Source organism: Schistocerca americana, chromosome 11 (assembly GCF_021461395.2).
Source record: "Schistocerca americana isolate TAMUIC-IGC-003095 chromosome 11, iqSchAmer2.1, whole genome shotgun sequence".
Lineage (NCBI taxonomy): Eukaryota > Metazoa > Arthropoda > Insecta > Orthoptera > Acrididae > Schistocerca > Schistocerca americana.
This window is the reverse complement of record NC_060129.1, coordinates 23,423,367-23,448,017: the sequence shown is the minus strand read 5'-3', so window position 1 is coordinate 23,448,017 and position 24,651 is coordinate 23,423,367. Positions and strand designations below refer to the sequence as shown.

Sequence of the window (24,651 nt, the reverse complement as noted above, 5' to 3'; positions counted from 1 at the left end):
CGGATAGCCAGGTACCCAGGGTTAAGTGCCTCTACAACATATTTGAAGGGCATCAAAATCCGTGATTTACAGTATGGAGGGTCCCATTGTGAGTAGATGTACGCGTAACACACAGCATAAAATGCACCGTCAGTATCGTACTTGACTGTACTCGAGACAGCTTGACTTCTGCTCCATGTGTAACAAAATCCAATGAGGTTCCAGCAAACGCGGAGGAATACATAGTGTAATGTTTACGTGAGGCTCATTATTATGACGAACGGAGTACAGAAGCAGCTGTAGCCAGCAAGGGCGGCAACACGCGGTACTAATTTCATCTTCCTCATTTCACGTGGGGTTGTATTTTCAATCGAGTGATCTTTGTGCAACGTATTATCTCCAAGATCACTCATCGAGTGTCATATTTCCTGCGCTTTTTGGCATTCCTTTTTGGATGGCCAGCGGTGTATACATGCAGGCTGAAGCGATGAATGAAAATTTGTACCAAGGCTGGGATTCAAAGCCCGGTCTCCTGCTCTCGAGGCAGATGTGCTGACCAGTGCTCCACCCTGGCACAGTGGCTTTGCACGACTGGACAAATTACCCTAGCACACCTCCCTGCTCAGTCAATCAGCAGCCCCCTAGACTCGAATACCAATGCAGAACTATAAATGGAATAGCATCTCAGCATCGGACAAAACAGTTGATTTTGCCTGAAACCCAGGCATTGGCATTTTTAATCAAATGAAACTACATGGTTCGGGAGACATCTCAGGTCTCAAACATTTATGATGTAGCAGGATGGTTTGAAAAGTTCTCGGAATGACCACGAGAGGTCAGCGCAAGCGCAATGAGCTGTTCACGTGATATTCATTGGCCTGTAAACACGTGCCATATCAGTGATCTCGGAAGAGAGCTGTGGCGGTGACGTGTCTGTTGTTCCCCCGTAGAGATTTGTGAAGATGGAAAAAAGTGGAGATGGAGCAATGATTAAGTACTTTGTAAAGAAAGGTATGAAAGCAAAGGGCATTTGTACTGAATTACCAGAATACACCGGGGAACTCTGCTCCTTCATCTTCAGCTTTTGCCAAGTGGGCCAATGAATTTAAATTTGGTCTGGAGACAATAAAATGATGATCCGCGTGGTGGTCAGCCAAGATGTGTCACTACTCCAGAAATGATTGCAAAAGTGGATAAAATGGTCACGACGGATCACCGATTGAAAGTGCGTGAAATTTGCTCGCGCTTGCCAGATGTCATCAGAAAGGGTTATATCACATTTTAACTGAAGAATTAGAAATGAAAAAAAATTGTCTGCAAGATGGGTGCCGCGACTCTTGCCGCTGGATCAAACACACACGAGGATGGACATATCGGGACAATGTTTGGCTCGTATTAGGAGAAACTAACAAGATTTTTTGCACTGGTTTGTGAGGGTTTGGTGCCCTACTACACCCCATAGACAAAACAACAGTCATAGCAGTGGAAACATGTTGATTCACCTCCACCTAAGAAAGCAGAGACAATTCCTTCAGCGGGAAAGGTCACGACGTCAGTGTTCTTGGATGCGAAGGGGATTGTGTTTGTATATTATTTCCACATTGGGCAAACAATTACTGGAGAATACTATGCTAACCTCCGGGACAAACTGCAACAAAAGATACGTGAAAAAAGGCCAGGTTTAGCAAAGAAGAAAGTCATCTTCCATCAAGACCGTGTGCGCTGCACACATGTACCGTCAAGTGATATGGCTCTTGTCAGACTTCCACCTCTTCCCAAAACTGAAACTTTTTCTTAGTGGACGAAGATTCACTTCGAATGAAGAATTGATAGCCGGAGTTAACATCTATTTTGCTGGCCTGCACGAAACTCATTTTCAAGATGGGACCGAGGCACTGGAACATTGTTGAACCGAGAGCATTAATCTACAAGGAGACTACATTGAAAAGTAAAAGAAGTTTCAGTCATGTAACTACTTTTTTTCTTTTCCGTTCCGAGAAGTTTCCAAAGCACCTTCGTCTATATACATAATGAAATGAATAATGAGGCACGAGTGGGAATTTGGATTGACAAGGGAGTTGTGGTATGGTAACCTGTGCAGTTGTGCAAAGCCACTCTGCCAGGGCAGCGTAGTGTTTAGAGCATCTGCCTAGTGAGTGGGAGACCCGGCTTTGAATCCTGGCCGCGTTCAAGTCTGTGTATCTGTTCATGTCCCCTTTTAGTCCTGTTTAGCATGGGTCTTTGGTATGGTCCCACAAACTTGAGCAGTATTCTGAGATGGGATGTAGGAGTCATTTTGAACCAAAATCTGCCACTTGCTTTACCTCTGACTGTACCGATGTGATCATCACATTTCGTATTCCTACAAATTGTTGTTGTTGCTGCTGCTGCTGCTGCTGCTGCTGCTGCTGCTGCTGCTGCAGTCTTCAGTCCTGAGACTGGTTTGATGCAGCTCTTCATGCTACTCTATCCTGTGCAAGCTTCTTCATCTCCCAGTACTTACTGCAACCTACATCCTTCTGAATCTGCTTAGTGTATTCATCTCTTGGTCTCCCTCTACGAGTTTCAGCCCCCGTGCTTCTCTCCAATACTAAATTGCCGATCCCTTCATGACTCAAAATATGCCCTACCAACCGATCCCTTCTTCTAGTCAAGGTGTGCGACAAATTTCTCTTCTCTCCAATTCTATTCACTACCTCCTCATGGTGGTGGTCGGAGGATGTATGGGACAGGGATTGCGTCTAGGTATATTGCAGGGATATGAGCCATGAGGTGAGAAGTGGGGTGCAGGCGTGGATGGATGAGGATATCGTGTAGGTACAGTAGGTGGCAAAATACTATTGTGGGAAGGGTGGGAAGTATAGTGGGTAGGGCATTCCTCATTTCGGGGCACAATGAGAGGTAGTGGAAACCTTGGCCCAGCATGTGACTCTCCACTTCGACAGCTGCAATCCGTTCCATACCGAGAAGTCTTCCGTACAGCGTATATGCTCGTGGCTGTCGATCTATAGTGACGAGTAGCCTGTGTCAAAATATACCGAGGGTCTGACTGAGGCCCTCACAGGCCGAAATTGCCCTCCCAGCCTTGTGTAGGAACAGATCTCTTGTGCCTTCTCTCTCCAAACGCCCACCAGCTCCCAAAGTCCCACCGTCCACCCACAGTGGAGCATTCCTGTCGCGACTCGGCACCATCCAGGACTGGAGCAACTGAGTCACATTCTCTGCCAAGGTTTCCACTACCTCTCATTGTGCCCTGAAATGTGGAGTGCCCTACCCACTATACTTCCCACCCTTCCCACAATAGTATTTTGCCGCCCACTGTACCTACACGATATCCTCGTTCATCCGTACTTCACCCTTGCGCCCCACTCGTTGCGTCATGGCTCATATCCCTGCAACAGACCTAGAGCAAGCCCTGTCCCATACATCCTCCGACCACCACCCACTAGAACCTGGTCACATACATCACCCATCCCACTGAAGGTAGATCTACCTGTGAAAGTAGTCATGTGGTCTACAAGCTAAGTTGGAAACACTGTGCCGCTTCCTACATGGTCATTACAACTGACGAGCTGTCTGTCCATACGAATATCCACCGAGAAACTGTGGCCAAGAGACAGCTGGACCAGCCACTTGCTGAACATGCTGCCCAACACCCTGTGCTTCACTTCGTTGACAGGTCCAGATGGAATCCCAACTCGGTTCTACAAAGGGTATTCTACGGCACTGGCACCTTAGTTTGCTCGCATTTATCTCGAATCTCTCGCACAGTACTAAGTCCCGAGTGACTGAAAAAAGTGCATGTGACTGTTGCACGTAAGAAAGATAAGAGATTGGACCTGGAAAATTACTGACCTATATACTTAAGATTGGTTCGCTGCAGAATCCTAGAACATATTCTCAGTTTGAATATAATAAATTTCCTAGAGACCGAAAAGCATTGCTTATATCAAATTCAGCTTGCCCTTTTCTCGCATATTATACGAGGTGCATTCAAGTTCTAAGGCCTCCGATTTTTTTTCTCCGGACTGGAAAGAGATAGAAACATGCGCATTGTTTTAAAATGAGGCCGCGTTCATTGTGAATACGTCCCAGAAATCGCAGCACCGTACGGCAGATGGAATTTTACTGCCAGTGGCGAGAATGAGAACTGTTTTAAATACTTAAAATGGCGACGTTTTCCTTACTTGAACAGTGTGCAATCATTTGTTTTCTGAATTTGCGTGGTGTGAAACCAATTGAAATTCATCAACAGTTGAAGGAGACATGTGTTGACAGAGTTATGGATGTGTCGAAAGTGCGTTCGTGGGTGCGACAGTTTAATGAAGGCAGAACATCGTGTGACAACAAACCGAAACAACCTCGGGCTCGCACTAGCCGGTCTGACGACATGACCGAGAAAGTGGAGATAATTGTTTTGGGGGATCGCCGAATGACTGTCCAACAGATCGCCTCCGGAGTTGGCATTTCTGTGGGTTCTGTGCACACAATCCTGCATGACGACCTGAAAATGCGAAAAGTGTCATCCAGGTGGGTGCCACGAATGCTGACGGACGACCACAAGGCTGCCCATGTGGCACGTTGCCGAGCAATGTTGACGCGCAACGACAGCAGGAATGGGACTTTCTTTTCGTCGGTTGTGACAATGGATGAGACGTGGATGCCATTTTTCAATCCAGAAACAAAGCGCAAGTCAGCTCCATGGAAGCACACAGATTCACCACCACCAAAAAATTTCGGGTAACCGCCAGTGCTGAAAAAATGATGGTGTCCATGTTCTGGGATAGCGAGGGCGTAATCCTTACAAATTGCGTTCCAAAGGGCACTACGGTAACAGGTGCATCCTACGAAAATGTTTTGAAGAACAAATTCCTTCCTGCACTGCAACAAAAACGTCCGGGAAGGGCTGCGCGTGTGCTGTTTCACCAAGACAACGCACCCGCATATCGATCTAACGTTACACAACAGTTTCTTCGTGATAACAACTTTGAAGTGATTCCTCATGCTCCCTACTCACCTGACCTGGCTCCTAGTGACTTTTGGCTTTTTCCAACAATGAAAGACACTCTCCGTGGCCGCACATTCACCAGCCGTGCTGCTATTGCCTCAGCGATTTTCCAGTGGTCAAAACAGACTCCTAAAGAAGCCTTCGCCGCTGCCATGGAATCGTGGCGTCAGCGTTGTGAAAAATGTGTACGTCTGCAGGGCGATTACGTCGAGAAGTAACGCCAGTTTCATCGATTTTGGGTGAGTAGTTAATTAGAAAAAAAAATCGGTGGCCTTAGAACTTGAATGCACCTCGTACTGTGAACTATGGATGAAGGGCAACAGCCAGATTCTCAGAAGCATTTGATACGGTGCCCCACTTCTGACGGTTAAACAAAGTACGACCATACAGAATAGGTTCCCAGGTATGTGAGTGGCTCAGAGCCTTCTTAAGCAATAGGACCCAGTGTGTTGTCCTCGACGGTGAGTGATTGTCAGAGACAATTGTATTGTCAGGAGTGGCCCAGGAAACTGTGATAGGACCTCTGCACACTGATGAGCCAAAACGTTTATGACCTGCTTGATAGCTTGTTTGTCCGTCTTTGGAACGAAATACATCACTGTTTCTGCAGGGCATTGATCTGATGGTTCGTGGGTATGTTTGTTGGAGGTATTCAGCATTAGGAGTCCACGCACAGATCATGTAATTCGTGTAAATAATGGCACATATGCAGTGATGATGCCTAATAGCAATCCAGATGGATTCCATAGTATTTACAAGAGGTCGCCGAGACATCAACGTGAGTTCAGTTTAGTGTTCCTCGAACCACTGTAACACAGACCTGACTCCGAGGCACTGACGATTATACTGCTGAAAAATGACATCATTGTCAGGGAAGACATCGAGCACGAAGGGATGCGATGCAGGCGGTTCGTAGCTGTCGGTGTGACTTAAATTACTACCACAAGACCCGTGTGAGCGCAGAACAACAAACGTCTCTAATAGCGTAATACTGCTCCCACCAGCCTCTGTGTGTGGTGCACTGCACGTTTCGAGGTGCCGTTCACCTCGCTGACGGTGTTTGTGGAGAGAACCGTCAACCTCATGTAGCAAAACTGGGATTCAGCTGAAGAGCCAACACGTTTCCATTGATAAATGCTCGAATCCCCACGGTCCCGTGCTCACTGCGGTCATAACTGACAACATTGTTGGGTCAGCTTATAAACAAAAAGGCGTGGTCTGCTGCTGACCTCCATCTTCAACAATGTACGATGAATGGTGTGCTCAGAAACATTTGTGCATGCACCAGCATTCTGCTCTTTTGTCAGAGATTCCAAGTACCACTATCTATCCTACTTTGTAGAGCCGACAAGCCTCCGAACTGCACATTCTGTAAAGAATTGTCGATATCCGACCATTTAGCACCTATTCGTAGTTTCACTGTCCACCTACCTCTTTCCGTAGATGCTCACGACAGTAGCACGTGAACATTAGACCAGGTTTGCCATTTTGGATAGGTTCGTTCACAGGCTCTGCGTAATAATAACCTGTCCTTTGTCAAAGTCACTTATCTCAATGGATTTCTCCACTTGCAGCCAATATCTCTGCTAGTACAGGGTGGCGCAGGGGAACGGGAAATTTTGAACGTTACAGTTGGCAGCACTGTAACGCCGACAGATGTTCGAAACTTTGCACAATTGATGTGAACGCATTGCCATTTAGTAATCGTGGAGAATTGGACTGGCGCGGAACGTGCAGTAGCCGTGAGAGCGCTTTACAAAAATGGTGATGGTGCGACTGCCGCGCAGAGAACATTTCGACAGCGTTACCAGCTTGGACGTCACGGACGTGTCCCATCTGCGCATGCGATTACAGCGTGGGTGCGTAATTTTGAAGAAACAGGATCTGCCTTGAAAAAGAAACCTCCAGGTGGCATTCCAACGGTACGTACCGCAGAGAACATTTCAGCTGCTAGATCTGCAATCGAGACAAGTCCACGCCGCTCCGTTCGACAGCATGCATCTTCGCTAGGCATTAAGCGACGAAGCTTACAAAGAATACTGCACGAATTAGACTTCCATCCCTATAAGTTGCAGATTGTGCAACACTTACACGAACGAGACCCAGCGTCACGTGTGGAGTTTAGTAGCCAGATGTTGGCTAAAATCAACGAGGACGCAAATTTCCTTGGTAACTTATGAATATCAGACGAAGCCCATTTCCACCTGAACAGATTCGTGAACAAACAGAATTTTCGTTACTGGGCACAGGACAATCCTTGTGAGTTTCACCAGCAACCACTACATAGCGCCAAGATCACAATATGGTGTGCTGTATCGTGTCATAGTGTTATCGGCCCTTATTTTTTTGAACGTGAGGATGGTAGTGCAGTGACAGTAACATCCGCTCGATATGTTGAAATGCTTCAAACATACTTTACACCGAGACTTAATCTTAACGTTGAAAACATGTGGTTTCAGCAGGACGGAGCCACGTCACACACTGCTCGACAATCGATGGCAGCAGTTCATCAGTTGTTTGGAAGACACATTATTTCACGTAACGGTGACATTGCATGGCCTACGAGATCCCCTGATCTTAGTGTGTGCGACTTCTTCCTGTGGTGATATCTTAAAGCCAAGGTGTACCGCACACGTCCTGCAACAATCCATGAGCTGAAGGAGAACATTGAAAACGAAATCACTGCCATTCCCCAAGATTTGCTACACCACGCATTCCAGAGTTTTCATAACAGGCTGTTAGAGTGTGAACGCCGAATGGGAGCACATCTTTCCGATGTCATCTTTAAAAAGTAAAGAGACACTTTTGGGCATTTTGATTGTAAAGACTACTGAATAATGGCATACTGAATACATTCACTCTTGTTAATAAATTACTAGTTTTATGAATTTATTCATGGAAATGAAGTAATTTCGAAATTTCCCATTTCCCTGCGCCACCCTGTATGGTCCCGTGTCCATGTCTAGTCTGCTTACATACTTAAGTTACTGCGACACGTGCCCACAACGCTGACAGGCAGCGTCCGACATTGTGGTGGACAGTGGTCATTATAGTTTGGCTTATCAGTGTATACACTAATAATTTGGCGGAAGGGGTGGGCAGCAATCTGCGGTTGTTTGATGATGATATTGTGGTGTCAAAGTTGAGTGACTGTAGGAGGGTACCAGATGACTTAGAAAAAATTTCTAGTTGGTGTGAGGAATGGTAGCTAGCTGTAAATATAGGAAAATGTAATTTAATACAGTGTTGTTGTTGTGGTCTTCAGTCCTGAGACTGGTTTGATGCAGCTCTCCATGCTACTCTATCCTGTGCAAGCTTCTTCATCTCCCAGTGCCTACTGCAACCCACATCCTTCTGAATCTGCTTAGTGTATTCATCTCTTGGTCTCCCTCTATGATGTTTACCCTCCGCACTGCCCTCCAATGCTAAATTTGTGATCCCCTGATACCTCAAAACATGTCCTACCAACCGATCCCTTCTTTTAGTCAAGTTGTGCCACAAGCTTCTCTTCTCCCCAATCCTATTCAATACCTCCTCATTAGTTATGTGATCTACCCACCTTATCTTCAGCATTCTTCTGTAGCACCACATTTTGAAAGCTTCTATTCTCTTCTTGTCCAAACTGGTTATCGTCCATGTTTCACTTCCATACATGGCTACACTCCATACAAATACTTTCAGAAACGACTTCCTGACACTTAAATCTATACTCGATGTTAACAAATTTCTCTTCTTCAGAAACGATTTCCTTGCCATTGCCAGTCTACATTTTATATCCTCTCTACTTCGACCATCATCGGTTATTTTACTCTCTAAATAGCAAAACTCCTTTACTACTTTAAGTGTCTCATTTCCTAATCTAATCCCCTCAGCATCACACGATTTAATTTGACTACATTCCATTATCCTCATTTTGCTTTTGTTGATGTTCATCTTAAATACTCCTTTCAAGACACTGTCCATTCTGTTCAACTGCTCTTCCAAGTCCTTTGCTGTCTCTGACAGAATTACAATGTCATCGGCGAACCTCAAAGTTTTTACTTCTTCTCCATGAATTTTAATACCTACTCCAAATTTTTCTTTTGTTTCCTTTACTGCTTGCCCAATATACAGATTGAATAACATCGGGGAGAGGCTACAACCCTGTCTCACTCCTTTCCCAACCACTGCTTCCCTTTCATGCCCCCCGACTCTTATAACTGCCATATGGTTTCTGTACAAATTGTAAATAGCCTTTCGCTCCCTGTATTTTACACCTGCCACCTTTAGAATTTCAAAGAGAGTATTCCAGTCAACATTGTCAAAAGCTTTCTCTAAGTCTACAAATGCTAGAAATGTAGGTTTGCCTTTTCTTAATCTTTCTTCTAAGATAAGTTGTAAGGTTAGTATTGCCTCACGTGTTCCAACATTTCTACAGAATCCAAACTGATCTTCCCCGAGGTCGGCTTCTACCAGTTTTTCCATTTGTCTGTAAAGAATTCGCGTTAGTAATTTGCAGCTGTGACTTATTAAACTGATAGTTCGGTAATTTTCACATCTGTCAACACCTGCTTTCTTTGGGATTGGAATTATTATATTCTTCTTGAAGTCTGTGGGTATTTCGCCTGTCTCATACATCTTGCTCACCAGATGGTAGAGTTTTGTCATGACGCTCTCCCAAGGCCATCAGTAGTTCTAATGGAATGTTGTTTACTCCCGGGGCCTTGTTTTAACTCATGTCTTTCAGTGCTCTGTCAAACTCTTCACGCAGTATCTTATCTCCCATTTCATCTTCATCTACATCCTCTTCCATTTCTATAATATTGTCCTCAAGTACTTCGCTCTTTTATAAACCCTCTATATACTCCTTCCACCTTTCTGCCTTCCCTTCTTTGCTTAGAACTGGGTTGCCATCTGAACTCTTGATATTCATACAAGTGGTTCTCTTCTCTCCAAAGGTCTCTTTGATTTTCCTGTAGGCAGTATCTATCTTACCCCTAGTGAGACAAGCCTCTACATCCTTACATTTGTCCTCTAGCCATCCCTGCTTAGCCATTTTGCACTTCCTGTCGATCTCATTTTTGAGACGTTTGTATTCCTTTTTGCCTGCTTCATTTACTGCATTTTTATATTTTCTCCTTTCATCAGTTAAATTCAATATTTCTTCTGTTACCCAAGGATTTCTATTAGCCCTCATCTTTTTACGTACTTGATCCTCTGCTGCCTTCACTACTTCATCCCTCAGAGCTACCCATTCTTCTTCTACTGTATTTCTGTCCCCCATACCTGTCAATTGTTCCCTTATGCTCTCTCTGAAACTCTCTACAGCCTCTGGTTCTTTCAATTTATCCAGGTCCCATCTCCTTAAATTCCCACATTTTTGCAGTTTCTTCAGTTTCAATCTGCAGTTCATAACCAATAGATTGTGGTCAGAATCCACATCTGCCCCTGGAAATGTCTTACAATTTAAAACCTGGTTCCTAAACCTCTGTCTTACCATTATATAATCTGTCTGATACCTTTTAGTATCTCCAGGATTCTTCCAGGTATACAACCTTCTTTCATGATTCTTGAACCAAGTGTTAGCTATGATTAAGTTATGCTCTGTGCAAAATTCTACGAGGCGGCTTCCTCTTTCATTTCTTCCCCCCAATCCATATTCACCTACTATGTTTCCTTCTCTCCCTTTTCCTACTGACGAATTCCAGTCACCCATGACTATTAAATTTTAGTGTCCCTTCACTACCTGAATAATTTCTTTTATCTCGTCATACATTTCATCAATTTCTTCATCATCTGCAGAGGTAGTTGGCATATAAACTCGTACTACTGTAGTAGGCGTGGGTTCGTGTCTATCTTGGCCACAATAATGCCTTCACTATGCTGTTTGTAGTAGCTAACCCGCACTCCTATTTTTTTATTCATTATTAAACCTACTCCTGCATTACCCCTATTTGATTTTGTATTTATAACCCTGTATTCACCTGACCAAAAGTCTTGTTCCTCCTGCCACCGAACTTCACTAATTCCCACTATATCTAACTTTAACCTATCCATTTCCCTTTTTAAATTTTCTAACCTACCTGCCTGATTAAGAGATCTGACATTCCACGCTCCGATCCGTAGAACGCCAGTTTTCTTTCTCCTGATAACGACGTCCTCTTGAGTAGTCCCCGCACGGAGATCCGAATGGGGGACTATTTTACCTCCGGAATATTTTACCCAAGAGGACGCCATTATCATTTAATCATACAGTAAAGCTGCATGTCCTCGGGAAAATTTACGGCTGTAGTTTCCCCTTGCCTTCAGCAAGGCCGTTTTGGTTAATGTTACAAGGCCAGATCAGTCAATCATCTAGACTGTTGCCCCTGCAACTACTGAAAGGGCTGCTGCCCCTCTTCAGGAACCACACGTTTGTCTGGCCTCTCAACAGATACCCCTCCGTTGTGGTTGCACCTACGGTACGGCCATCTGTATCGCTGAGGCACGCAAGCCTCCCCACCAACGGCAAGGTCCATGGTTCATGGGGTGATTTAATACAGATGAGCAGGAAAAACAAACATGTAATGTTCGAATGTAACACTAGTTGTGTGATGCCTGACATAATCGTGCCGATTAAATATCTTTGTGTAATGTCGCAAAGTGAAACGAAATGAACGAGCGTGTAAGAGTTGTAGTACGGAAGGCAAATGTTCAACTTCGGTTTTTTGGCAGAATTTTAAGAACGTGTGGTTCATTTGTAAAGGAGATCGGATATAGAACGTTAGTGCGACCTATTCTCGAGTACTGCTCGAGTGTTTGGAATCCTTACCAGGTCGGATTACACAAAGACATTGTTACTGGTAGTTACGAACAACAAGCAAGTGTTACGGAGACGGTTTGGAACTGAAATGGGAATCACTGGAGGAGCGCTATTGAAAAAATTTGGAGAACTTGTGTTTGAGGCTGAATGGAGAACGATTATTGCTGCACACACATATTTGGCATAAAGACCGAGGCCCTAAGATTTGAGAGATTTGTGCTTGTATGGTGGCATATAGAGAGTCGTTTTTCCCTCACTCCGATTGAGAGTGGAAGAGGAGAGAAAGTTACTAGTACTGGTACAGGGTACCCTAAGCAACACACTGTACGTTGCACCCTAACAACCTACCATGCCACTGCTTGCTCTCACAGGCAGTACATCATGTTACCCCACCCCTGTACTTGGGTGGAGGATATTGAATTATGGAGAAAACAGCGCACACACAGGTTTCACCAAGTAATGGGACAGTGCTATGAAATGTTCAAAACCCGCATTAACAAACTCTCAGGGACACATTAACAAACTCATGGGGACAGACGCAAACTACCTGGAAGGCATACTTAAAAAATTAAGAACTCTAGAGTATTCTTCACTTCGTGCATATTGCTCCTGTAGGAATCGTAAAGACGAGATTAGACTAATTACAGTTCACACCGAGGAATATAAAGAGTCACTCTTCCTGCACTCCGTGCACAAATAGTATAGGAAGAAACCTTGATAACTGGTACGATGGAACTACCCTCTGACATGTACTCCACACTGGTTTGCAGACTATGGACGTAGGTGCAGAAATAGAAATTTGTATGCTGTCCTGCAGTTTCCGTACAGTTTCTAGATATGAAATAGGAAGTACAATTACAAGGAGAGACAATACTTTAATAAAAATAAATGTTTTCCAGGTATACGAAGGGGCTGGTTGCTTGACGCTTACACGATTACTGTGCCAGTTGTCAAGGAAAGCAGTGACCTACATGGTTAACCTCATACTCACTGAGTCATTCGTTCGAGAGCCTTCTGCGATGTGGAATGAATCAAGAGCAGGTAGCGCGCCCACACACACACACACACACACACACACACACACACAGAGAGAGAGAGAGAGAGAGAGAGAGAGAGAGAGAGAGAAGGGGGGGAGGGGGAGGGGGGGGCTAGGAGTGTTTGAATGAGTGCCTGCTTGTAGTGCACACATATGATTGTCTTTGTGAGGAAGGTGCTGCTCCTGCTTTTAACATTTCCCAGCTGTAGCACTTTACTGAGGTGCCTAAAGTCATGGATAGAGATATCCACCTACACAGGTGGCGGTAGTATTGCGTACACGATTTATAAAAGGGCAGCGCATTGGCGGAGCTGTCATTTGTACCCGGGTGATTTATGTGAAAAACTTTCTGACACGATTATGACTGCACGACGGGAATTAATAGACTTGGAATGCACAATGGTAATTGAGTTTTCTGCTGATTTTCAAAATTGAATGCCCCTCTCCATTTTGGAAATCATTAGAGATCTTAGTATTCCGCGATCCACAGTGTTTGTCTGAGAATACGAAATTCCAGACATTACCTCCCTTCACGGACAGCACGATGGCTGGAAGCCTTCACTTAATGACTCAGAGCAGTGGGGTTTTGTGTAGTTGTCAGTGCTAACATACAAGCAACACTGCACGAAATAACCACAGAAATCAATGCGGGATGTACGATGAATGTATCCGTTAGGGCAGTGTCGCAAAATTTGGTTTTAGTGGACTACGGCAGCACACGACCGATCTGAGTGCCTTCGCTGACAGCAAGAGATCGCCTTCAGCACCTCTCCTGGTCTCGTGACCGTATCAATTGAACCCTGGACGACTGGAAAACTGTGGCCCGCTCGGATGTGTCCCCGATTTCGGTAGTTGAGAGCTGACAGTCGGGTTCGAGTGTGGTGCAGACTCCGTGGAGCCAAAGGCCCGAGTTGTCAACGAGGCACTGTGCAAGCTGGTGGTGGCTCCATAAGAGTGTGGGAATGAACTGTGTCCTCTGGTCCAACTAAACCGACCATTGGTTACGACCATTGAAGCCGTTCGTCTACTTCGTGCTCCCAAACCGTAATGGAAGATTTACGGATGACAGTCCACAGTGTCATCGGGTCACAATTGTTCGCAAATGGTTTGCAGAACATCCTGGATAATTTGAGTGAATGATTTGTCCGTCCAGATCACCCGAAACGAATCCCATCGATTACTTACGGGACTCGATCGAGATGTAAGTTTGTGCATAAAATCCCACACTGACAACACTTTTGCAATTCTGGGCAGCTGCAGAGGCCGCGGGGTCAGTATTTCCGCAGGGGACCTCCGACAACTTACTGAGGCAGTGCCACTCTGTTGCTGCACTATACAAGGCAGAAGGTGCTCTGAGACAATATCAGGAGGTATCCCATGATTTTTGTCACCTCAGTCTATACTGTGTGATTATCTAACGTTACTGAGCTCAGAAAACAGTATCATGTACCACAAAGGTTAAAATCTGTGACATACACACTATTTTATCAAAAATATCTGGACACCTGGCTGAAAATGCCTTACAAGTTCGTGGTGCCCTCCGTCAGTAATGCTGGAATTCCATATGCTCTCGGCCCTCCCTTAGCCTAGATGATAGCTTCCACTCTTGCAAGCATATGTGCTGGAAGGTTTCTTGGGGAATGGTAGCCCATTCTTCACGGAGTGCTGCGCTGAGGAGAGGCCTGGCACGAAGTCGGCTTTCCAAAACATCCCAAACGTGTTCTATAAGATTCAGGTCATGACTCCGTGCAGGCCAGTCCAACGCAGGGATTTTATGGTTGTGCACCCACTCCACCACAGGCTGTGCATACGAACAGGTGTTCGATCGTGTTCAAAGATACAATCGCCGTCACCGAATTGCTCTTCAACAGCGGGAAGCGAGAAGGTGCGTAAAACACCAATGTAGGCCTGTGCTGTGATAGCGCCACACAAAACAACAAGGGGTGCAAGGCCCCTCCACGAAAAACACGACCACACCATAACATCAGTGCCTCCGAGTTTTACTGTCGGCACTACGTACACTGGCAGATGACGTTCATCGGGCTTTCGCCATACCCACACCGTGCCATCGGATCGCCACATTGTGTACCGTGATTCGTCACTCCACACATTTTTCCTCTGTTCAGTCGTCCAATGTGTACGCTCCTTACACTGAGCAAAGCGTCATTTGACGTTTACCGACATGATGTCTGGCTTATGAGCAGCCGCTCGACCGTGAAATCCAAGTATTCTCACCTCCCGCCTAACTGTCATAGTACTTGCTGTGGATCCTGATGCAGCTTGGAATTCCTGTGTGATGGTCTGGACAGATGTCTGCCTCTTATACTTTACAACTCTCTTCAACTGTCGGCTGTCTCTGTCGGTCAACACACGAGGTTGGCCTGTATGCTTTTGTGATGTAAGTGTCCCTTCACATTTCCACTTCACTATCACATCGGAAACAGTGGACCTAGGGATGTTTAGGATTGTGTAGATCTCGCGCACAGACGTATGTCACAAGTGACACCCAATCACCTGACCACGTTCGAAGTCCGTGAGTTCTTCGGAGCACCCCATTCTGCTCTCTCACGATGTCTAATGACTACTGAGCTCGGTGATATGGAGTACCTGGAAGTAGGTGGCAGCACAAAGCACCTAATATGACGAACATATGTTTTTGGGGGTGTCCAGATACTTTTGATCACATAGTGTACAAACAGTAGTCTTAGCTGATATTTACATTCCAAGTGTAGATACTGTGATGATTTAGGAAAGCAGAGCTTTATGACGTAGTCTGTTCACATGTTTTTGAATACCTGGTGATTTACAATTTTCTACCTCGTGTCTGCTTGCAAGATATTAAAAACTTTTGCAAAGGAATTATAACTTCTTTCCAAACCCCAATCTTAACTTTTGTTTGAATGTGTTCATATTGAAAATTCTTTGGCATGTATGTAGGTGACTGAGCAACACAATCTATCAGCCTACTGACGTCTCAGATCCGTATTGAGCAAAACGTGAAGCTGGTGGTTTCCCGTTCCATCACAGCTGGGGTTGCTGTTAATTAAAGGGGCATCCGAGTCAACTCTGGGGCACCATGGAAGCGGGTCTGCCATCTGCAGCGGAGGTGAGTACTCTCATTTGCTGGGGTTACTCTCATTTGTTGGGGTGAGATTGTACGTGAGTGCCCTCCTTGAGAGTGAGAGTGTGTGATAATACTGGGGCAATATATGCGGTCAGTTCAGAAAATTCCATAACTTTGTCCACTTACCTCTTATATATTGTGCATGGTCTCCTTCGAAATGTTCTCCTTCACGATTAGTACACTGCTACCAACTCCGTTTTGACTTGCAGAAGCAGTCTCGGTACGCCTCTTGCTAGATTGCGTGACGTGCCGCCTGCGAATTTTCTTTTATCTCGTCTATCGTTGCAAATATTTGTCCTTTCAACAAAGTTTTCAACTTTGGAAGTAAAAAGAAGTCCGCTGAGTCCAGGTCTGGAGATTATGGACGGTCAGGCAGCACAGTGATTTCATTGTTTGTGCAATACTCGTGCACCAACAGAGACGAATCCACGGATGGGTTATCGTGATGCGAGACCCACATTTCAGGCTGTTTCCTTCTCACATTTCCTCGCAGGTGTCGCATCAGATCCTGATAGTGCCATCGATTAACAGTTTGTCCCTGCAACACAAATTCGTGATGAATTTAATCGTTCAAAGTCAAAGAAAACTATCAGCATGTCTTTGTCATTTGACTTAACCTAACGAGCTTTTTTGGTCTTGGATAACCTTTCCCAAACCATTGTGAAGATTGAACCTTCATCTCAACATCATAACCATAGAACCATGTCTAATCACCAATTATGATTCTCTTAAGGAACATCACATTCTCATTTGTGCGATCCAGAAGCTCTTCACAGATAGAGAGGCGAAGGTCTTTCTGGTGTCGACTCTTGAGCCGTGGTACGAACTTGGCGGCAACAGGACGCATTCCGAGATGCTGTGTCAGGATTTCGTGGCGTGATCCAACGGAAATGTTACATTCTGCAATCTCTTGGACAGTCAGTCTTTGATTGGCTCGCACAATTTCGTTGACGTTCCAGGCACGTACTAGGGTCATCTTTAGCTTCCATCTGGTCATATTTAAACCGTGTGAACCATACGTAACACTGAGTACGTCTACAGCACTTATCCCCGTAGACTTCCTGCGTGATTTGGTTTGACTCTGTAAAGGTTTTCTTGAGTTTTACACAAAATTTAATGCAGGCTTGTTGCTCCTCTAACTCTGCCATCTCGAAATTCACAAACTGTGCAACACAACGTTCTACTGAATAAGGCACTGAACAATAACTAACACACATACAACAATGAAACTTGTGGCAGTCACACATTAAACACAGGGGTGACAACCGCATTTCGTTCCAGACCACCATTGGCTCGAAATTACGAGTGTTGCACAATTTTTGAACAGACCTCGTAACTTTAACTCTGGTATGTTTAAAGATAAGATTCAAATTAACCCCATTTCAGAAAATGTGTGGCTTGACTCCCAAAATTTGAGGAAAATACGGACACTGTAATTAGCAATGTGCATATTAATCTTGTATCAGTGGAAGGATTAAATGCTGTGTTGAAGTCTTCCAAAACCCTAAAATAACCAGGAGTAGACAATCTCAGTGTGGAATTATTTAAATATTAAGCTATTAAATTGTCTAAATACCGTCATGTACTGGAAGACGAGCAAACTGCAGTTGTTATCCCATTATTTAAAGCCATCTTACACAACAGAACTGTTGCATACAAGTCTGCACCAGCACCCCAACTGTTTGACTCTGCAGCTGCCAGCCTTTCCGTTAGCTCTCTTACCTGATACACCTAATGTGTAAGTCTGCACCGACATCCTAAAGGTGCTTATTTGTAGCTACAGCCTTGTTTACATCACTGAGTGTGAAAGTATTTTTGTAAGGCTCCTGTTCACCCATATTAAAACTTCTGAGAGGTCTAGGTTTGTATTAGGTCGGTGCATGAGTCTGTAGCATTTTTCCATGAGTTTAATAAACCCAACAGATACACACAACAGAGGCTTTAATCACCGGTAATACATTTGCTTTCACTGTTTGCATTAGTCTGCCAACACTGTGGTAACTTTTTGATTCCACAACTGTAGAAACCGTGTGGTTTTGAGGTGAAGAACTCGGTGAACCGTGTTCGGAGTGCATTTTCATTTGGAAAGGAAGTTCGTTGAAGGTTGTTCAGTAGAGAGTAGAAAACGTGGAAAATCTGAGGTTGCAAGAACAAGTGAGTAAGGTCGGTCCAGAATACTTCACAACCTAACTCTTGTATAGTGCTTTTAGTCACACTAGCAGAATGTGGGCAGGTGTTATCATGGAGTAGCATGTATCTCAAGACATCTCACTTGTTGACAGTAAATGTCAACATTGCTGGTTACACCTCAGGGAAGGAATTCATAGTACACGTCACCATCTTTATCCCTCCAGAAGGATAACTTTATCTTCTGTGGTTGTGCGCAGGTCTTTGTACAGGGTGTTCTGCATTGTTTGCCCCCAACATTTCCTTTCTTTTTCTTATGTTGGCATGTTCTCGTTGTGGTCTCCAGTCCAGAGACTAGTTTGATGCAGCTCTCCATGCTACTCTATCCTGTGCAAGCGTCTTCATCTCCGAGTAACTACTGCAACCTACATCCTTCTGAATCTGCTTGCTGTATTCATCTCTTGGTCTCCCTCTACGATTTTTACCCTCAACGCTGCTCTCCAACACTAAATCGGTGATCCCTTGATGCCTCAAAACATGTCGTACCAACCGATCCCTTCTTCTTGTCAAGTTGTGCCACAAACTCCTCTTCTCCCCAATTCTATTCAGTACCTCCTCATTAGTAATGTGATCTACCCATCTAATCTTCAGCATTCTTCTGTAGCACCACATTTCGAAAGCTTCTATTCTCTTCTTGTCCAAACTATTTATCGTCCACGTTTCACTTCCATACATGGCTACCTTCCATACAAATACTTCCAGAAACGACTTCCTGACATTTAAATCTATACTCGATGTTAACAAATTTCTCTTCTTCAGAAACGCTTTCTTTGCCATTGCCAGTCTACATTTTATATCCCCTCTATTTCGATCATCATCAGTTATTTTGCTCACCAAATAGCAAAACTCATCTACTTTGTCTCATTTCCTAATCTAATTCCCTCATCATCACCTGATTTAATTATACTACATTCCATTATCCTCGTTTTTTGATATCCTCCTTTCAAGACACTGCCCATTCCATTCAACTGCTCCTCGGGGTACTTTGCTGTCTCCAACAGAATTATATTGTCTTCAGCAAACTTCAGAGTTTTTATGTCTTCTCCATGGATTTTAATTCCTACTCCAAATTTTTCTTTTGTTTCCTTTACTGCTTGCTCAATATACAGATTGAATAACATTGGGGAGAGGCTACAGCCCTGTCTCACTCCCTTCCCAACCACTACTTTCCTTTCATGGCCCCTCACCTCTTATAACTGCCATCTCGTTTGTATACAAATTGTAAATAGCCTTCCGCTCCCTGTATTTTACCCCTGCCACCTTCAGAATTTGAAAGAGAGTATTCCAGTCAACATTGTCAAAAGCTTTCTCTAAGTCTACAAATGCTAGAAACGTAGGTTTGCCTTTTCTTAATCTAGCTTCTAAGATAAGTCGTATGGTCAGTTTTGCCTCACGTGTTCCAATATTTCTACGGAATCCAAACTGATCTTCCCCGAGGTCGGCTTCTACCAGTTTTTCCATTCGTCTGTGAATAATTCGCGTTAGTATTTTGCAGCCGTGACTTATTAAACTGACAGTTCGGTAGTTTTCACATCTGTCAACACTTGCTTTCCTTGGGATTGGAATTATTGTATTCTTCTTCAAGTCTGAGGGTATTTCGCCTGTCTCATACATCTTGCTCACCAGATGGTAGAGTTTTATCAGGACTGGCTCTCCTAAGGATATCAGTAGTTCTACTGGAATGTTGTCTACTCCCAGGGACTTTGTTTCAACTTACGTCTTTTAGTGTCCTGTCAAATTCTTCATGCAATATCATATCTCCCATTTCATCTTCATCTACATCCTCTTTCATTTCCATAATATTGTCCTCAAGTACATTTCCCTTGCATAGACCCTCTATATACTCCTTCCACCTTTCTGCTTTCCCTTCTTTGCATAGAACTGGGTTTCCATCTGAGCTCTTGATATTCATACAAGTGGTTCTCTTCTCTCTAGAGGTCTCTTTAATTTTCCTGTAGGCAGTATCTATCTAACCCCTATTGAGATAATCCTCTACATCCTTACATTTGTCCTCTAGCCATGCCTGCTTAGCCATTTTGCACTTCCTGTCGATCTCATTTTTGAGATGTTTGTATTCCTTTTTGCCTGCTTCATTTACTGTACTTTTATATTTTCTCCTTTCATCAATTAAAGTTAATATCTCTTCTGTTACCCAAGGATTTCTACTAGCCCTCGTCTTTTTACATACTTCATTCTCAGCTGTCTTTACTATCTCATCTCTCAAAGCTACCCGTTCTCCTTCTACTGTATTTGTTTCCCCTATTCTTGGAAACCTTCCCTAATCCTCTCTCTGAAACTCTCTACAACCTCTGCTTCTTTCATTTTATCCAGGTCCCATCTCCTTAAATTCCCATCTTTTTGCAATTTCTTTAGTTTTAAGCTACAGTTCGTAACTGACAGATTGTGGTCAGAGTCCACATCTGCCCCTGGAAATGTCTTACAATTTAAAACTTTGTTGCTAAATCTCTGTCTTACCATTATATAGTCTATCTGAAACCTTCCAGTGTCTCCAGGCCTCTTCCACATATACAACCTTCTTTTCTAATTCATAAACTAAGTGTTAGCTTTGATTAAGTTATGCTCTGTGCAAAATTCTACCAGGCGGCTTCCTCTTTCATTCCTTAACCTCATTCCATATTCACCTACTACTTTTCTTTCTCTTCCTTTTCCTACTATCGAATTCCAGTCCCCCATGACTACTATGCACTATCTCAATAATTACTTTTATCTCATCATACATATCATCAATGTCTTCATCGTCTGTGGAGCTAGTTGGCATATAAACTTGTACTACTTTAGTAAGTGTGGGCTTCGTGTCTATCTTGGCCACAATAATGCATTAACTATGATGTTTGTGGTAGCTTACCCTTGCTCTCTCCTTTTTTTATTTTATTTTTTATTCATTATTAAACGTACTCCTGCATTACCTCTATTTGATTTTGTTTTTATGACCCTGTATTCACCTGACCAGAAGTCTTGATCCTCCTGCCACAGAACTTCACTAATTCCCACTGTATCTAACTTTAACCTATCCATTTCCCTTTTTAAATTTTCTAACCTACCTGCCCGTTTAAGGGACCTGACATTCTGTGCTCTGCATCGTAGAACACCAGTTTTGTTTCTCCTGATAACAACATCCTCCTTATTAGATACTGCCCGGAGATCAGAATGGGGGACTATTTTACCTCCGGAATATTTTACCCAAGAGGATGTCGTCGTCATTTAACCATACAGTAAAGGTGCATCCCCTCCGGAAAAATTATGGCTGTAGTTTCCCCTTGCTTTCAGCCGTTCGCAGTACCAGCACAGCAAGGCCATTTTGGTTAGTTTTACAAGGCCAGATCAGTCAATCATCCAGACTGTTGCCCCTGCAACTACTAAAAAGGCTGCTGCCCCTCTTCAGGAACCACACGTTTGTCTGGCCTCTCAACAGATACCCCTCCGTTGTGGTTGCACCTATGGTACGGCTATCTATATTGCTGAGGCACGCAAGCCTCCCCACCGATAGTAAAGTCCATGGTTCGTGTTTGCATAAAGACATAATTTCTCATTACCAGTAACAATATGGGACAAGAAGGTTGGTGTTGTTCACGAGCCAATTGATGACAAGCAAGAAGAGATGCATGTCTGGCCACCCACTGATTTTTGTCATTTTGGATTAGAGTATATGTGGTACCTGTACAGCTGGTCCCGGAGGAGGTTCAAGTCCTCCCTCGGGCATGGGTGTGTGTGTTTGTCCTTAGGGTAATTTAGGTTAATTAGTGTGTAAGGTTAGGGACTGATGACCTTAGCAGTTAAGTCCCATAAGATTTCACACACATTTGATTTTGGTACCTATACACCCAATTTTTGAACCTTCCCCATTGCGTGCAAATGTCGTATGATGGTGGAATGATTACCGTTCATCACACTTGACAGTTCTCGAGTACTTTGATGTGGATCATTGCAGATTAATGTGTTTCAATGATCTTCTCAAACTCCAAAGGTCAAAAAGGGTAATGTATCAGAAGTGATCTGATTTCTCCACTTGGCACACCATTTTCTAGCATCCGCAGCTCAATTCAATATCTGTAAATGATAAAATAGCAATAAGGAACTCAAAAAGCAACAGTGAACTGCAAATAAGAAATAGTAACTGTAATGCCAACATGCAAAACAAACACACTCTGAACATATGCAGCAATTTAATATTTATTAAACAGTTGTGAAAAGTACAGACGTCCATCAAAGGTTTGGTGTTGTGCCGATCACCGAAAAAGTTAGGGAAGCCCCTCTCTGCAGGTATGGCCACGTCATTAGAAAGCAAGACAACTCCGTCGCAAAACCAGCGCTCCACATCAACCCGGGAGGAACAAGACCACAAGGAAGACCGGCAAAGAGATGGACTGACAACTTCAATGCACGTTTTTGACCAGAAGATGTCAACGACAGGGAGAAATGGAGGAGATGTAGCAAAACAGCAGACCCCACAAGTCACGATTAATGCTTGGGAAGAGAGAGACAATTATGGACTAAGATGTTCATTTTATATCATGCTGCTACAAGCAAATGATTATCTCTGTTTACGTTTCACAGCCTTTTAGACACAGAGAGCACAGTTATCTGTGTAGCATTTGCCGTGACAGTGTCGGCTTCCACCAGCTCAAACAGTCCCCTGCTGACATACAGGGTCCATGGATTCATCAGGTTGTCTCCGTACCCATCCGTACAGATCCATCCGCTCGATACAATTTGAAATGAGACTCGTCCAACAAGGGAACACGTTTCCAGTCGTCAACAGTCCAATGTCGGTGTTGAGGGGCCCAGGCGAAGCGTAAAGCTTTGTCTCATGCAGTCATTGAGGGTACATGAGTGGGCCTTTGGCTCCGGAAGCTACCATATGGATGATGTTTCTTTGAATGGTTTGCAGACTTAGACTTCTTGATGGCCCTGCATTGAAATCTGCAGCAATTTGTAGAAGGGTTGCACTTCTGTCATGTTGAAAGATTCTCTTCACTTGTCATCGGTCCAATTCTTGCAGGATCTTTTTCTGGCCACGGCAGTGTAGGAGATTTGATGTTTTACTGGATTCCTGATGTTTACGGTACACTCGTGATATGGTCATATGCAAAATCCTCACTTCGTCGCTACCTCGGAGATGCTGTGTCCCATCGCTCGTGCGTCGACTTCAACACCACATTCTACCTCACTTGCCCATTGTAGGAACAGTAACAACTGCCTCAGAGACTTGTTGTATTATATTGGTGTGGGCAACTGCAGCGCCGTATTCTGCCTGTTCACATACCTCTGTATTTGAATGTGCATGCCTGTACCAGTTTCTTTGGCGCTTCAGTGTAATATGAGAATATTAATAGTGTAATACAAAAGATAACAATCATATAATCAAGGTGATACTTACACATACCGAAAGTAAACATATATGCACATTTACGTAAAACATACAGACTCAGAATTAAACATTTGTAGACGTATCTGATTATGGAACAGCGTATCTAATGTGTCATATGTAGATTTCTTTCCTTGCAGTATGGCTCAACTTTCTTTGTTGCAGTCCATTTCTAAAATAAGAAGCTATCATTAGATTGCAGCTTTTCTCAATGGCAACACAATAATGACATTTTTTAATTGTTTTATTACAGTATTTATAAGAAATTTGCCATATAAAAATGTATGTAATATCTTGCACAATAGCCAAAAGTGTCCTCAATAGCTCACGCCCATCTACTACCACAATAACATGCCGAAAGCCCGCTTGATTCTGCAGTGCATGTACAGATCTGTGGAAGAATAGAATGGTTCCTATTTCTTCCCTGTGGATGAACCATCTGCTAAAATCACAACTTCACCTATTGTGCCGATAGGCGGCAGGCCATCTACACCTTACTCGTACGTGTTAGGCATGTCGTGTAATACCAGCTTAAGAGAGGTGACTACAGGATGTGTGACAGTTATCGAGCTGTTAGTCTCTTAAGCTACGGATACAAGAATATGCAAAACTAACAGGCATACTAAAGACACTCTCAGGAATGTTTAGTAACAGAGCAATAGAGTGGGTTTTCTATGGGAAGATCTCACTTAGTGTTTTTCCAATGTGCCAAATTGTTGAAATACACAGAGAATGCAATATCACTTGTACATAACGTTTATTAACTATGTGAAAGTTAATGCAGTTGAATTATGGGAAATTTTTGAAAAGAGTGATATACCTCAGCAACTCGTAAGTGTAATTCAACATATGTACATACACAAGTAAATGAAAGTTCAAAAAGGAAGTCTGTTTTCAAAAACCATCTCTCAAGGAGCGAGACAAAAGTGTCATTTGTCATCCACATTATTTGATACATAAATACAAGACGATAGATGTGGCAGCATAAAGTAGTACACCATTATAAGCTTAATAATAATGGTTATACTTAGAAGGACAGACATCATTGGTCATATTTTTTTTGTTTTATTAACCGCAAAATCGGTTTTCGGTCACTTAGTGACCACCCTCAGTGCTGTAATATACAATTTAAATTGGTAGGCACTGGTGT

General features: G+C 43.6%; 1 protein-coding gene across 4 annotated transcripts in view; it reads left to right on the top strand.

Moving 5' to 3' along the window:
• The window catches only part of LOC124553594 (zinc finger protein 436-like), a 214,855-nt gene that overhangs the window by 34,936 nt on the left and 155,268 nt on the right, over positions 1-24,651 (top strand). For 3 of the 4 annotated variants that reach the window (XM_047127450.1, XM_047127449.1, XM_047127447.1), the window contains exon 2: positions 15,742-15,910. The exons of the other annotated variant lie outside the window; for it this stretch is intronic. In XM_047127450.1, coding sequence (XP_046983406.1) covers positions 15,881-15,910 — 30 coding nt within the window. In that variant the 5' untranslated portion in view covers positions 15,742-15,880. The remainder of the gene's footprint in view (positions 1-15,741; positions 15,911-24,651) is intronic. 4 annotated transcript variants of the gene reach the window in all.